Raw genomic sequence first — 14,573 nt, 5'->3', positions numbered from 1 at the left:
TTCTTTGGAAAAAGATCAAAGAGGCCCTGCAAGAGCTGATCTCCAGAGCAGGATGTATTTCAGGCAGGAACAAATTACAGCAGACACAGAGAAGATATGACATAACTCCTCATGTCACTGTAACCTCAGGTGAAATAAAGGAGTACGTCTGGTTTTGCCACATTACTGCAAGGGAAAATGGCAATAGGCTACTTTTTTGGACTGTATTTAAATCTGTTTTTGTTTGCAGAAATAGAGAGCACCGAACACAAGGTCATTGCCTTTTATTATCCTTCTGTGCACGTGCCATAAAAGACAAACAATATTGACAGAAGTAAAAAAAACACATGTACTGAACATACTATACTGAACAACTGCTAATACTATACTGTAAAACCCAAGAAGTAACACAAACCATTTAAAGAAAATTATTGCTTTAAACAAGTTTTATATATATATATATATATATATATATATATATATATATATATATATATATATATATATATATATATTTTTTTTTTTTTGTGTGTGTATAATATAGAGTATATATATATATATATATATATATATATATATATATATATATATAGCAGTTAACTCAGTTAGGTAGGTAGCTAATTACAGTATATAATTACACTGACTATTAATAAGCTGCTATGTGCAGCATTTATTCTTAATGTTATTTGACCCATCCCTGAACTAATCTCCGGCTCTACCCAAAAAAATAAAATAAATAAAAAAATCATTCAGTTTGAGTTATGCTTAATATAACCAGTTCAGTTCAGCTTTTTTTCTGTTAAGTACAATGAACGTTCAGTAATGTTTAACTAAAATTAACTTGTTTCATTTAGTACATTTTTCTGTATGGTTTAAGATAGACACTATAACTGATTTATGAGACTGGGGATATGAAGCTCCTTCATCATGGGCTGAAAAAGGCCAAAAACCCTGACACCAACTAAATCACAGTCAGCAAGGCCTCTCCTGTTATGTCGAATTGGGAAAAAGTTATAGTCCTTATAAGCGACTTAAAAAAAATTTATGTTCAATATATGACCGTAACTAGAAATTCTCTTAATGTAACAATAAGCCTTATTTTACTCATAAATCTTAGCAATGCTAAAACACAGAAAATATTCAAAGGGAATACCGGCTCCAAAAAGTGAATTCGGTATAACAGCACATCTTGTCAACATCATTTTCTGTTTTGAAAGCCTTTTAAGGTGGCATTCCTTGCTAATATATATATATATATATATATATAAATAAATGTAATATGTGTGTACTGTTTATATTTATAATTTAGAACACATTATATATTTAAAAATATATATATATATATATTAATTTTCATTTATTTATACGTAATTTACATTATGTATAAATAAATGTAGTATACAAACATAATAAATATTTTTCTGAAATATATATATGCCTGTGTGAAGCCAGTGTAATTGTATCGCCCCACTCGTATAGTTGTAGTCTACAGTAAAATCAAAAGTAAATCAACATTGCACCCAAACGTTAAAAACTTTTAAAAATAAATACGTTAGCCAATACGTTTGTTTTATGGACAGCAAGTAACTTTATACTTGCACGTATTTTTTTGAAGTGTTCGCCTATGGGTTCCTGCTCTTCGAGCGCCTCCCAGCTTGAGGTGGAGACCCACGGCACGCCTGCCTGCGTTTAAAACAACTCACAAACACTACTCAAGCCGACACTTTATTGAGTGGAGAAGAAAAAGGAGGAGCCCCGGTGTCCGTTTATTCACCCGTCCCACCCTTTGACACCGTTTTAGTTTCTTCTCTTTGTAGACACCGTTAGTCAAGCGCTTTAATTCAAACCATGTATAGGTATCTGGGGGAGCTCGTCAGCCGCGCAGCCGCCAGCAGCACGCTGGCCTCGGGGTGCGTCGACTCGGCTCTGCCCGCTTCCGCCGCCCTTCTGCGCGTCCGGCGTTACAGCGAAGCCGTGGGCGAGAAAGACGACGACCCCAACTTCTTCAGGATGGTCGAGGGTTTCTTCGACCGCGGGGCTTCTATCGTGGAGGACAAACTCGTGCACGATCTCAAGACGAGAGAAACGCCCGAGCAGAAGCGGCACCGAGTGCGGGGGATCCTCAAGATCATCAAGCCCTGCAACCACGTCCTGTCCGTGTCGTTCCCCATCAAGAGAGACAACGGCGAGTGGGAGATGATCGAGGGCTACCGAGCTCAACACAGCCAGCACAGAACTCCGTGCAAAGGAGGCAAGTTTAAGCGTTATTTACTCCGGAGCTAATAAGAAGCAGACGCGCTCTGGAGAGTAAACGTGCGTAAAAAGACGCGCTTCACTCACCCGTCTAAGCGTCCTCTGATGTTTTGCGTTGTGATGACTCGATTCTGCGTGTGTCCAACGCGATTACTTATACGCGCTGTAGTTGTAATTTGACAGAGAGTGATAAATAGGCCTTGCGTGCCACGGACTTGGAAAAAATAAAACCTTGCGTCGCGGTTGCGCAGCAGCGACACTCCGCGACTGTTCGCGTGCAAGCGTTTCAAGCTGCACAAAAATAAAGTCTTACTGTATCACTGCAGCTGGTAATACGACGGCTAATATTTAGTTGTTATAGCGGAATAAACCGGTTTCAATTTTTGTCCGGTGTAATGTTTATATTAAGTGACATGGTCACTAGCTAGCTGGGTTGTTGCAGTAAATGACAGTTTGAGCAGCTTAAGTTGGTTTTAAAGACTAGTTGGTTTCTGGTACAAGATGTTACACAAACTAATGACCAACTTTGACCAGCATATTCCAAAATGCAGCTCGAAATGGGTTTTCCAGCATCATAAAATCAATACGTTCCATACACGATATGTATTCCATTTAATATAATAAGTAGGAGAGAGAAAAGGTTTATAATTAAAAACACATTCTGCATCGCTTCACCATTTTAGGTTTTCATTTGAGCGGTGTTTCAGCTTGTCCTGTTCATACATTTATTTTATTGGGTAGTCCCCCCAACCCCTAAACCCCCACACACACACACACACACACAATCATATAAATTACAGTTTTGTCTTAGTAGAGATATTGTGTACCTTGTGGAAGTTGTGTACTCCCTTACTATCAGTGGAATGTGCTTGTGTAAGAGCTGTTTCTGTCAAGCATGACCTATTCTGGAGTTGTTTGTTAGGCCGTTAGATTTAGCTTCGTCAGGACTGACTGTGCAATGCTTTATTAAGGAAGGAAGGTTGAAGCCCCCCCCCAGGCCAGATCAGTCTCTCTGCAGTTTCTTCGAATAGAAGCTCCATCCCACAGTATCTGTTTTTTGAGACTATTTCCCCCCTTTTAGTACTAAAATCTTCACCTTCAACTGCAGAATGACCAAATAAGATAACGTGCATCTCATTTACTTTAAGCAGCGTTTAAGTGGTCTAAATTGCAGATGAGTTAGACTAAACTAAAGTTTTAGAAGAGATCTTGTTTTGTAAACTGCTTGATCTTCTATTGAGTAGATTCAAAGGGAGCTTTCAGCGAGACGGTCGCTGAATTGACGGCTAGACTTTAAACTGTTAAGATTTTAAATTAGCTTAGTAAATGATTTTACCTTGAGGTCCAGCAACCGGATAACAAGATAACCCATGATGTGTTTTTGCACCTTGTGCGCCGGAACGTCTCTGATTAAGCTAAGCTTTTGCTTAAAATTCGCTTTTGTGGAGATGCAAGGATATTAGGTGAAGAATATGACCACCCTGTACGCTATTTGATGAAATGTGCAAGAAATGAAGATTGAGCAAAACACGCACACAGTAGAAGTGACTTTGGACTCTTTGGATGTGTACATTAGATGTCATGCTCCTTCCACAATTTGCGTACAGAAAACCAACAAAACCTGATTCAGGGATCGTCCAGCTTAGTTCAGGGCAAATAATATCCGTGCCATCAAGTCGACGATATCGCTAGAAATTTAAGTGGCTCAACTAAGTAAGCCAAATGTGATGGTGGCAGGGAACCAAAACTGTGACCGAAATGAAGGGGAAGAACCAGGCTCGGTCAAGAACGGGCAAAAGAAGATATTTTAAATAATGCTAGTAACCAAACACTTGCGGCTAGCTATTGCATTCCATAGTATGGAAGAAAATGATTAACATTTAACTGTTGAGTGTGAGTAAATGATTAAAAAAACCTTTTTGTGTGTCAACTATTCTTTAAATCTGCCCTAATAACATTGGTTTTTGTTAGTAGTATTTTGAAATGAATTACTAGCTCGTCGTCCATGAATAAAACTATTTGCCATTGCTGTCCGAGCTGTGTTTTTGAGGCCGATGTTTAGTTTGGGGTAGTCACGCTGGCTTTAACCACACCCTGTTTGGGCCCTGCCTAGATTTTCTTCCCTTGTACTTCAGTGGAGAGAGTGAGTCATCATGGTGGCTGGGTTACTGCCTGTCCTGCCACACAAAATTTCCCCTCGAAGAACTGTAGACCTTTTTGTTTTTTTTACACAAGGCTGTTAGAGCGTTTGAATTTTCCAGACCTCCTACTCTAAACGGCATATTGCCCGGATCACCAAGCCGATTCTGACTGACGTGCTAGGCCCTCCTTTGAAGCGGAGAAATATTTGGCAGCCCATGAGCTTTAATACATCCTAAAATATCCTGAATTATTTAAGCACTCAAGTAATGCAAAAAAAATTATTACGCTGTTGTAGTCTGTAAGCTTTAATCAATAAAGAATATCCTATCTTAGCATCATTAAACAAAGGCTATAATGGTTGTGATTTATTTTGATGCCTGTTTAATGACTTGAGTGATCTACAGACATTATTTGCATTCACCTAAACGATGGACGGGGACTCTGCTTCTGTTTCTCCAGGTATCCGTTACAGCACAGAGGTGTCGGTGGATGAGGTGAAAGCCCTTGCCTCACTAATGACGTACAAATGTGCAGTTGTAGGTAAGTTCTTGCTGAAGTTTGTTTAGGTGCAATTTATGTGGTTGCGGATGTTAGTGTGAACATTTCAAATCTACGAGCATGAACTATGTCATCAACAGATGTGCCTTTTGGAGGAGCTAAGGCGGGGGTGAAAATTAACCCAAAGAATTACTCTGTGAGTGTTTTCAGATATCTTGACTCCGTAATATGTAGCAGATGAACGTCTAGATATTCGCATTGTCTAGAATCCATCCTTTTGAGAAGATTTTGTGGCATTGTTCTAGAAATAACTGTAAGATTGCTAGTATTGGATAGATTGTACAGATACTCAGTTTTAAGAAGGGTTTCTATTTCTTGACATGCAAAAAGTGAAAGGGTTTTATGATCAGATAATCAGTTTGAATGTAAGTAATCATTAGTGAGTTAAATGTATGCAATTTTGAGTTTAGTTTAGTCTACAGCTGGAACAAAGGCTCAAGCATTGCTTTCTTAATGTATACTTTCATGTTTTTAATCACATTGTAGTCGATGTCCCACCATTTTTTGTTTTCCTCACACAGGACACAGAGCTGGAGAAGATCACTAGAAGGTTCACTATCGAGTTGGCTAAAAAGGGCTTCATTGGTGAGATATGAACGGGCGCAAACCGAATGTTTTCCAGAGTTCTGCAAAAGATCAGATATTTGTTGATCCCAGATCACGTGAGTTCAGCATATTTGGCTGTTTAGGCGAGACTGAAACAGGAATTCTTCAGGCACAATAACACTCCTTAACACTTGTCATGTAATACCTGTCATCAGATGGCACGGTTAAGATTAACAGCCGGGCTGCTATCGACACCAAGTTATTTAACATGTAGCCCAAAAGCCTAGATAAGCTGTTCATATTACAATAGTCTGTAAAGAGCTTGTAATAGAGCCAACTTTCTTTTAGTAGTTGGTGTTTTTGAGTGTGTGCAGGACTCCCACACTGTACTGTAGCTTTTGTCACACAATACATTGACACATAGTTTAATAACTTACTTATGAGTTAAATAGTATGCGGGATAATAAACAGACGGTTATCTAAACTATCTGTACTGCATACTATAGCAAAATAAGCCCCTTCAGTGCTTCGCGTCCTGATCACACTGTCGGGCTTTTTCTGCGATAACAACCCGCAGACTGATTAATCAGACTTGAAATATTGATGAAAAGGATTTTCTTTGTGGCGACCCATGTAAAAAAAAACAACGGACACTCAATACTAAGCTTGGACTTTCAGGTTCTACATATTCGCTGGCTCACACTGATTAAAAGCATGTGGGTGATTTGCTGAGCATACATTTGTACATGAAATAACCAGGTGCTTGGTTGTTGTTTGAGCGTCGGAGAAGTGGCTCTCGCTTATGACGTCTGCTTCGCATTTCTCATTATGCGTCAACGTTACATTTGTGCACACAATTCACGTCTCCGCTAAATTAATATAATAAAGAGAACGATAAAATTACGTTATTAACCGGTTAATTGTAATTTCAAAACGTTTCTGTTGTTTTCGTTCCTTGAACCGGTTCAAAGCCCTGGTATGCATTTTATGATTGCGGTCCCATGGCCATGGGAAGGGAGGATCAGTAGCACGCTCATTTCTGTTTACTGTGTTAGGGCCTGGCATCGACGTTCCAGCCCCGGACATGAGCACAGGAGAAAGGGAAATGTCCTGGATTGCTGACACATATGCTAACACAATGGGCCATCACGTAAGTTCAAGTTAAACCGACCAAGTGGTCATATAGAGTATATCAAGTACAGGACTGTTTTGTATATAATTTCCGGTATAGCAGATTTACCTTTAGTTTGTCGCATTCAAAATGCATCTAGCATGGATGTTTTTGTAATATTTGCAATTGAACTCTTTCTTAAGTCACTTAGCAAGTGGTGATTAGGCTAGTCTTCCATACATTTCCATGTATTTAACTATTTATACCTGTCTTATGTGGTTTCTTCTGTTTAGCTGACTGTGGTCTTAAATAATATACTACATGAAGCTAAAAACTAAACATGCTCCAAAGTTTTACTCTCTTTTGCTGCCTTGAGATCTGGTTTCCCCCATTTCGTATCTTAGATAAATATGGAAAATGTGATGCATGCATTACATTGAAATGGTGCATGATTTCTGTTATGCTTTTACATATATTGTAGCCACGTTGAAAAATCACACAGGATGACAACAAGCAGATTGTGGCTGTGCTGGTGGCCCAGAGCCTCTACTGACCCTGACAAAGAGTGGTGTTTATAGGACCAAAAGAACAAAGCACGCCTGTGTTTTTCCACCCTCTACTGACAGACTCTTTCAATACAGTCTGTCGTCCCATGGCAGTCATTTGCTTTGTCTAGGTAGCCGTGATGTTCTGTCCTATTTGTGAGCTGCCCTGTAGCGAGATAAGTGAAAAGACACGAAAGATATGCTGTAACATCAACAGGACGTTAAATTGAATAGTCATGAGGCAGTTACGCAGCGGACCTCGTAGGTTATTCTGTTTGAATGCAAACAACATTCTTCCAATGCCATGTAATGTAATTGTTAAATATGAATCTACTTCATCAGGATATCAATGCTCATGCCTGTGTTACCGGTAAGCCCATCAGTCAGGGTGGAATCCACGGCCGTATATCTGCCACTGGACGCGGTGTCTTCCATGGCATCGAAAACTTTGTCAATGAAGCCGCTTACATGAGCCAGCTGGGCCTGACCCCGGGATTTGGAGACAAGACATTTGTCGTTCAGGTTTGTGCATGTCAGTAACTCTTAAACCACACCTGCTCAAGCTTATGAAAACAGCGCTTCTGTATTTTTTGTTTTCTTTCATGGTGGAATTTACAGGCACATTATCCATTGTCTCATGACTCTGTTCCAGCAGTTAGTGACCTTTCTGACTTTTCTGCTAATCTGAGGACTTTAAATATTCAGAACGTGCTTTTAGATGCCCGATCAATATTAAGAATGCTTGAAAGGGCACAAGACCTTCCGACATAAATGATTAAAAATGAATTAATTTTACTATATACTGCGACACTTTATTGTAACGTCAGGGAAATAAAAATATTGTATTTTAAATGATAAACATAATTTCAAAGTTATTGGAACAGCATGTAGAGTTTTTCATGTGGTATATTAAACACAATAATAATAAAATATTGTGCATTTTTCTTTAAAGACAATGCTAAGAATTAATATTGTGCTTTTTGCAGCATAAACATAGTTTTATCTTATTCATCTGATTCTGAATAGATAGATAAAATACATTAATGTGCCTTAGGATAAAATACCTTAAGATACATAATGTATCTTTTAATGCTGAATATATCTTAAAATTAAGATATATATATAGTTCATTATGACAATTTTTTTTGAGGGGTAAGAAAATGCATGTTAATTCAAGTTATGTTCTCTGAAAACAATTCAATCTTTAGCTTGAACTTCTAAAGTATATTTTGTTTTAGCGATGTTTAGATATATTACTTTTAGCACAAATACTGACTTTGTTTTGCAGTGTATTCGGATGCTTATCAGCGTTCCTGGTCCATCCAACAGCTCAGGTGTCAATAAAATAATGATTTAATACGTTCTCTTGATTTTTGTGGTAGGGTTTTGGCAACGTGGGCCTGCACTCCATGCGTTATCTGCATCGTAATGGAGCAAAGTGTGTGGGTATTGGAGAGCTGGACGGAAGCATCTGGAACCCTAAAGGCATTGATCCCAAAGAGCTGGAAGACTATAAGCTGGTAAGTATCAATCGCTCATTTCCTTTGCAGTATCATTCTTGCTGAAGCTTGAGTGCAGCGGAAGAATATTCACTGTAAGGCAGCCACCTTGTGGCCAATTAACAGTACTGCATGGAATGAATGCAAGTCTATAATCCAAATGAATGAATACATCAAATACTCACATTTTCCAGGCCAACGGCACTATTGTTGGCTTTCCTGATGCCACCCCCTATGAAGGCAGCATTTTGGAAGCTGAGTGTGATATCCTGATTCCTGCTGCAAGCGAGAAACAGCTTACAAAGAAAAACGCCAACAATATCAAGGCCAAGGTTAGAAGTCAACCATAGCAAAAGTCAATTTATTGTTGATGGGCTATTAATTGTGTTATACCACTCCTGAAAATCTGCAATGAGAATATAAAAAAAAAAAAATGGGTAACACATTATTTTCCCAGATCATTGCTGAAGGAGCTAATGGTCCCACCACCCCTGAAGCTGACAAGATATTCCTGGAGAGGAACATCATGGTGATCCCTGTACGTTTCTCAGTCCGAAATGTTGTTTTAATATTAAACCTAATTTTTTTTTTTTTTTTTTTTTTTATGCATATACATTTTTTTTTTCATTTAATACATTTTATTTTATTTAGACTTTATTTACAAGAGATTTTGTATAGGTTTTATTGTTTTTTTTTTTTACTTTAATTAGTTTGATCTTGCCTTAAAAACAGCCTTTGATGCCAAAAAGAAATTCAACATAAATCTATAATTATGCTTATACAGGACATGTACCTGAATGCTGGAGGTGTGACGGTCTCCTACTTTGAGTGGCTGAAGAACCTAAACCACGTCAGTTATGGCAGACTGACCTTCAAATATGAAAGGGACTCAAACTACCATCTCCTTAGTAAGTCAAACACTTGTCTCCCAGAAAACTTACATATTCAATATACTGAAGCATTTGCTGATGGAAATCTCCTAAAGCGTGGGGTAATTGTTTGGAAATCAATTACCAGTCTTGTTTTTCAGCTGATGGACAGTCTTGTTTCTCAGCTTCTGATTGCTCTAGATTGTGTTGGTGTTTAGGGAGCCTGGAGTAGGTCATGTGATGTTTTTGTTTACTTGGTTTATTCCGCTCCCACTAGCAAATACAGAGGAATTGGTGTCCCCTCGAGGATATCGGGGCATGCTTGCATGTATGCACAAAAACACAAACGTACTCTGTCCCGCCTTTCATCTGACCAGCCTAAACTGACCTCTCTTCACTGATAGTCACGTGGTAAACACAGAGGCAGACAAAAACGGGCAAACCCATGTAAAAAAGAATGGTGTAACGTTGATTTGAGCATAACCCTACACATAAAAATATTTAACTAAATCACTGATTTGGTCCTCAGAGAAGGATTACTATCTTGCGTGCATGGCTCAGTTTGTTCAAGGCTAATGGGGGTCTACTGTGTTTTTTGGCAGTGTCTGTCCAGGAGAGTCTGGAAAGGAAGTTTGGGAAACATGGTGGAGCCATACCTATAGTTCCCACATCTGACTTTCAGGAGAGGATTGCTGTAAGTATAAACGCAGAAGCTCTTGGCGCATATAATTTTCATATAGTTTTTCAAACAGTTTGAAATCTGTAAGCTTGTTTTGATCATCTGGTAGGGAGCTTCTGAAAAGGACATTGTGCATTCTGGATTGGCTTACACAATGGAGCGGTCAGCCAGGGTAAGTGGATGTATACTCGAAATATATAATAATCTTTAAATCCATTTATGTAATTACATGCCAAAAAAACCATTTAAATGACATATTCAGTACTTTAACATAGTGAAGTAATCGCTGGCCTAGAAAAAGTATTTTGAAACGAAGCAAAAGATACTGTCATACTTCACCAGAGCAGACAAACAGATACTCTTACTCGTTACACACCCAGCTACAGCTTTTGTGTGAAACTCAGATCTGGTAACAGCATTTTTGCTCATGTGTCTTTGTTGCTGTCAGTTATGTTTCTGAATTGGAAATGAGATCCAGCCCATTTAATGTATTCTTAATCATTCACCACACCCATAGACGTGAATCCATTAGTGAGAGGATCAGCTCAATCCAGTATGTTGGGTAAAATCGTGCATTGCACTGGTTAAGCTATTTTTATTGATACTTTTCAGTATTTAATGAGTTCTTCGTAGTATATTCCTATTTTGACAAATGCAGTGCTGCACTAGAATTGAACCAAAATGAGGTATTCTTGAAAGCGGTGCGATTAAGATTTATTTCACTTTAAGAAGTATGCTTACGATGCCTTAAAATGTCGTCTTAAGCAGCTTTCTACTCTGCTAGTTTGATGTATGAAGATCTTCTGTGGTATAAAACACTGCTGTTTGTTCACATAATCCATCTCTCCTCTTTTAGCAAATCATGCGCACAGCCAACAGGTATAACCTTGGGCTAGACCTGAGGACAGCGGCCTACGTCAACGCCATTGAGAAAGTCTTCAAAGTATACCACGAGGCCGGTCTTACCTTCACATAGATGGTTGCGTCATTTACCTCACTTTATATCGGAGTCTGTTTATCAGCGCAGACCCGAGGTTTATCACTTAACCCCTCAGCTCAGCGCGTTTACATTTTATACATCCAGATATATACGTCATCTAGTTTATGCATGTGTTTACCCGTATGCATCTTTAGAATCCCGTTTTCTTTTTCTTTCTAGTTTATCATCTTTTCAAATATCCATGGCTTTTAGAAAAGCTTCGATGCCAAAGTCCCTTTAACGCACTCTCCTTGCAACGTTTCAGAGTATAGCGGGAATGTATTGACAGGAAACATATCACTTTCACAGCTGTTTTGTAACGTTTTCTTCGGGTCATGTGTTAATGAAGCTGCTGCATATTGAAAACACGTTAAGCCTTAGACACACAGCCGCACAATGTTTTTCTAAAACACGTTGTTTCTAGAATTGTTACTTCCCCCCCCCCCCACCATTTTGACACCGTTTGGTCAAGTGGGAAAGGGATGCAGGATGAATCTCAGGCTTTTTTTATACCTGTTACCAAAATGTTGCACACTGTTTTTGTTGCACGGTTTGGTTGCTCCTTGGAACAGTTTTCAGTGATATCCCAAAGCTTTGTTTGTTTTTAATTGTGTCCTTGTCCTTTCTGGTCAGTGTTTAATTTCTTAATAATAGGCAAATGTTGAGGCATATATATAGTTGGGAGCAAATGTTTATTTTCATCATATTAGCGTTTAATATGAAACGCCCTTTAAAATACAGACTTTGTAATGCCTTTTAAAATGGTCTAAAATTAATAAAATGGAAATGGAAAAAGTCCAGTGTGTTGTATTTGTACTTTGAAATGTTTTGAAATCTTGAGGGTGAAAAAAGTAAAGTGATTCTGTAAAAAGAAATCAAATAAAATTATACTCCGTGCTCATGTACTATGTACTTCCACATGTAAGTGGACAAATCGAGACCTTTTTCATTTAGTAATAAAAACTATTTTTTTATTTAAATGCATTCACTCAACATGCATCCAATCACACTTTTTTTATTTAAAAGAAACACTTGCTAAATAAGTTTAAGTTAAACAGTACTAATGTAGGCATCTTTTCTTTTTTTAGCAGTCATACATGAGCTAAGATATGTTTAAAACTATTTACATTGGTGACAAATGAATATCTTGTAATGTTGTTTTAGTCCATGACACTTGGTGCTGATGTAAGAGAGATTTGTCAGAACATCATTTCTCACAGAACTCATTAGCAAGGTCATCCAGTGCATCGTTGAAACCTAATCGAACACAAAATATGAATGAATTATTATAATACTTTTCATGGCGTATTCACATATTGTTTATTACTCACTGCTGTCTTCAGCACTGTTGTCTGCCTCATGGCCGCCTCCAGCACTAAAGCTTCCTCCGCTGCTATTTCCTCCCGGTCCTTCTGCTTTAAGGAGGCCACCAAACAGTCCTCCTGACTTTTCCTTTGGTTTCTTGTCCTTCTCCCCGCTACTTGGGAAAAGACCTCCCATGCCACCGGTCTTATCAGTTTCCGGCTGTTTCTTTCCAGTAAGTTTTTCCTTCACTTTTCTTTTAGCTGCAGAAGCTAGGAAAATTTAAGAAGCAACGTTACACAAAGTTTACTTTTACACACTATATGTACTACAACTCTTTCCAGTCAGACCTGACCCGAGATGATGCTTAGATGTCTAAAAATAAAAAGACTTTTGGATTGCTTTTACTGGCCCATTCTGACGCTATTCCTTATAAGGAGTGGCATGAATTCTGGACTAACTGCATTCTCAAAAAAATATCTTTCGTGGACAACAGACGGCAGCAGGACTAAAACAAGTAGAAATGTAATAGCAATTAAGACATGCATTTGAAAGGGATGGAAACAACTCGACCAGTTCAGATTTTATGGAATAATTTACCTAAAGTACATGTTAATAATTTAATTCAGGTGGTATAATTAGTTATGGATTAGAAATAAATCATTTGTAAGTTATCTTACAGCCTTTTAAAAAGATTATAGCTAAAAGTTATGACAGTATATCCAATATTATTTAGGTTAAAATACATAAGCTACTAAATATTTTTGTAAAGGCCGTCTTGAAAATATTCATTTTTATCAATATTTCTGTGCCTTAAAATGAATACACAACTTAAAAATAACTTTTATAGTAAATGAATTATTATAATGCTTAGTAACCGGCTGGCCAAACGAGAACCGAGAGCGTATCAGAATAAAAAGTACAAAAAAAGTTTCTTTAAGCTTCTGGCTCATTAGAGACTCACCTGCTTTGTCCACAGCCTGGTCGACAAACGATTCCGCTGCTTTATTACCCAAAACTCCTGAGAGGAAAGACATGTTTGTAGATTCCCCGGTTGTTGATGTCTGCAAGAGCGTGTGTGTGCGCCTCTGTGTTTTGAGTCAGAAGGTTCATGTGGTTTTATTAGGCTGGTGCTTCATTAAAGTATGTCAGAGATGTGTGTGCCTATTGGCCACTTCAGCCTGGGTGGAGTAGAAAGATGTCAACAGAGAGAACATCGAGCTTGTTAGGCCGGTTTACCTGGTTGCCTGGATCATCATCAGTCAGGGTCAGTTATTTAATAAATTTTACTTATTGTTTAGGTTGAGATAGTTTAAAGGTATACAGAATTATACAGGATTCTTTTTTCTTTTTATTCTTCTGTGTATAGTAATTCAGATTCTTGTCATGTGTGTGCATATATATATATATAAATTTTTTATTTTTTTTTTTTTTTTATTTAGTGTAAGATGGTGGTAGTTTGGGTGTATACAGGACAGTCCTTTTGATTCTTTTTTCAATTTATTATTATTATTATTTATTTTTTTAAGTCAATCATTTCAGGGAAATGCAGGATTTTGAAACTTGACCTAATATTGCAGACAGTTGTAACATTTATTGGTTTTTTTTGTTTTGTTTTTTCCAATTTTATTATTTATTTTTAGCGTTTAGGTGGAGATATTTTGGGAGCATATAGGCTTGATAGTTCTTTTACTTTTTCTTTTGATTTGTTTCATTTCAGGAAAGAGAGTGTCAGGGATTGGTATGGTTTTTGATTTTTCGTTTCGGGGAAATTCTTGTTTTAATTTTGTTTTGGACATTTCTAAAAACAAGTCGCAGTGTTTATGTTTTGCCGTAAACGACTTTCCTCTGAGAAAGAGGGAAATGATGGGCTGATAGGCGTCTTTGCCTCCTCCCACAGCTGGAATGTGGAAAAATTTGAATGACTCTCATTTCAAACACGAATTACCGACCATGAAAACTTCATAAGCGTAATTGGGATTTCAGGTCTTTGTTGATGAGAAGCATATTTAATTGGATGTGCGGGTGTGCCGGGAGGAGAAGAGCAGGAGGAGTGTTCTGATATTAAAGGAGTTCGTCTTAATGCTTTTCATAGTTTCACTTTTTATTTA

At 37.9% G+C, this 14,573-nt stretch overlaps 2 protein-coding genes across 2 annotated transcripts; one reads left to right on the top strand and one right to left on the bottom strand.

The window, feature by feature from the left end:
- The first annotated feature begins 1,655 nt into the window (after positions 1-1,655).
- On the top strand, positions 1,656-11,956 carry glud1a (glutamate dehydrogenase 1a). Its single transcript, XM_043254620.1, has 13 exons — positions 1,656-2,230; positions 4,834-4,914; positions 5,013-5,068; positions 5,454-5,517; positions 6,534-6,628; positions 7,477-7,656; positions 8,517-8,654; positions 8,828-8,965; positions 9,091-9,171; positions 9,418-9,541; positions 10,105-10,196; positions 10,291-10,353; positions 11,038-11,956. The coding sequence occupies exons 1-13, from the start codon at positions 1,828-1,830 to the stop codon at positions 11,155-11,157; spliced, it is 1,635 nt and encodes a 544-aa protein (XP_043110555.1). The 5' UTR covers positions 1,656-1,827; the 3' UTR covers positions 11,158-11,956.
- A 146-nt stretch (positions 11,957-12,102) lies between these two features.
- Positions 12,103-13,584, bottom strand: zgc:193505 (uncharacterized protein LOC559113 homolog). Its single transcript, XM_043254621.1, has 3 exons — positions 13,427-13,584; positions 12,492-12,734; positions 12,103-12,417 (listed from the first exon to the last, which is right to left on the bottom strand). The coding sequence occupies exons 1-3, from the start codon at positions 13,497-13,499 to the stop codon at positions 12,368-12,370; spliced, it is 366 nt and encodes a 121-aa protein (XP_043110556.1). The 5' UTR covers positions 13,500-13,584; the 3' UTR covers positions 12,103-12,367.
- Positions 13,585-14,573: the final 989 nt, after the last annotated feature.

This window comes from Puntigrus tetrazona, chromosome 13, assembly GCF_018831695.1.
Source record: "Puntigrus tetrazona isolate hp1 chromosome 13, ASM1883169v1, whole genome shotgun sequence".
NCBI classification, from domain to species: domain Eukaryota; kingdom Metazoa; phylum Chordata; class Actinopteri; order Cypriniformes; family Cyprinidae; genus Puntigrus; species Puntigrus tetrazona.
Note: the sequence above shows the minus strand (reverse complement) of the source record. Positions and strands in the feature narration are given on the sequence as shown.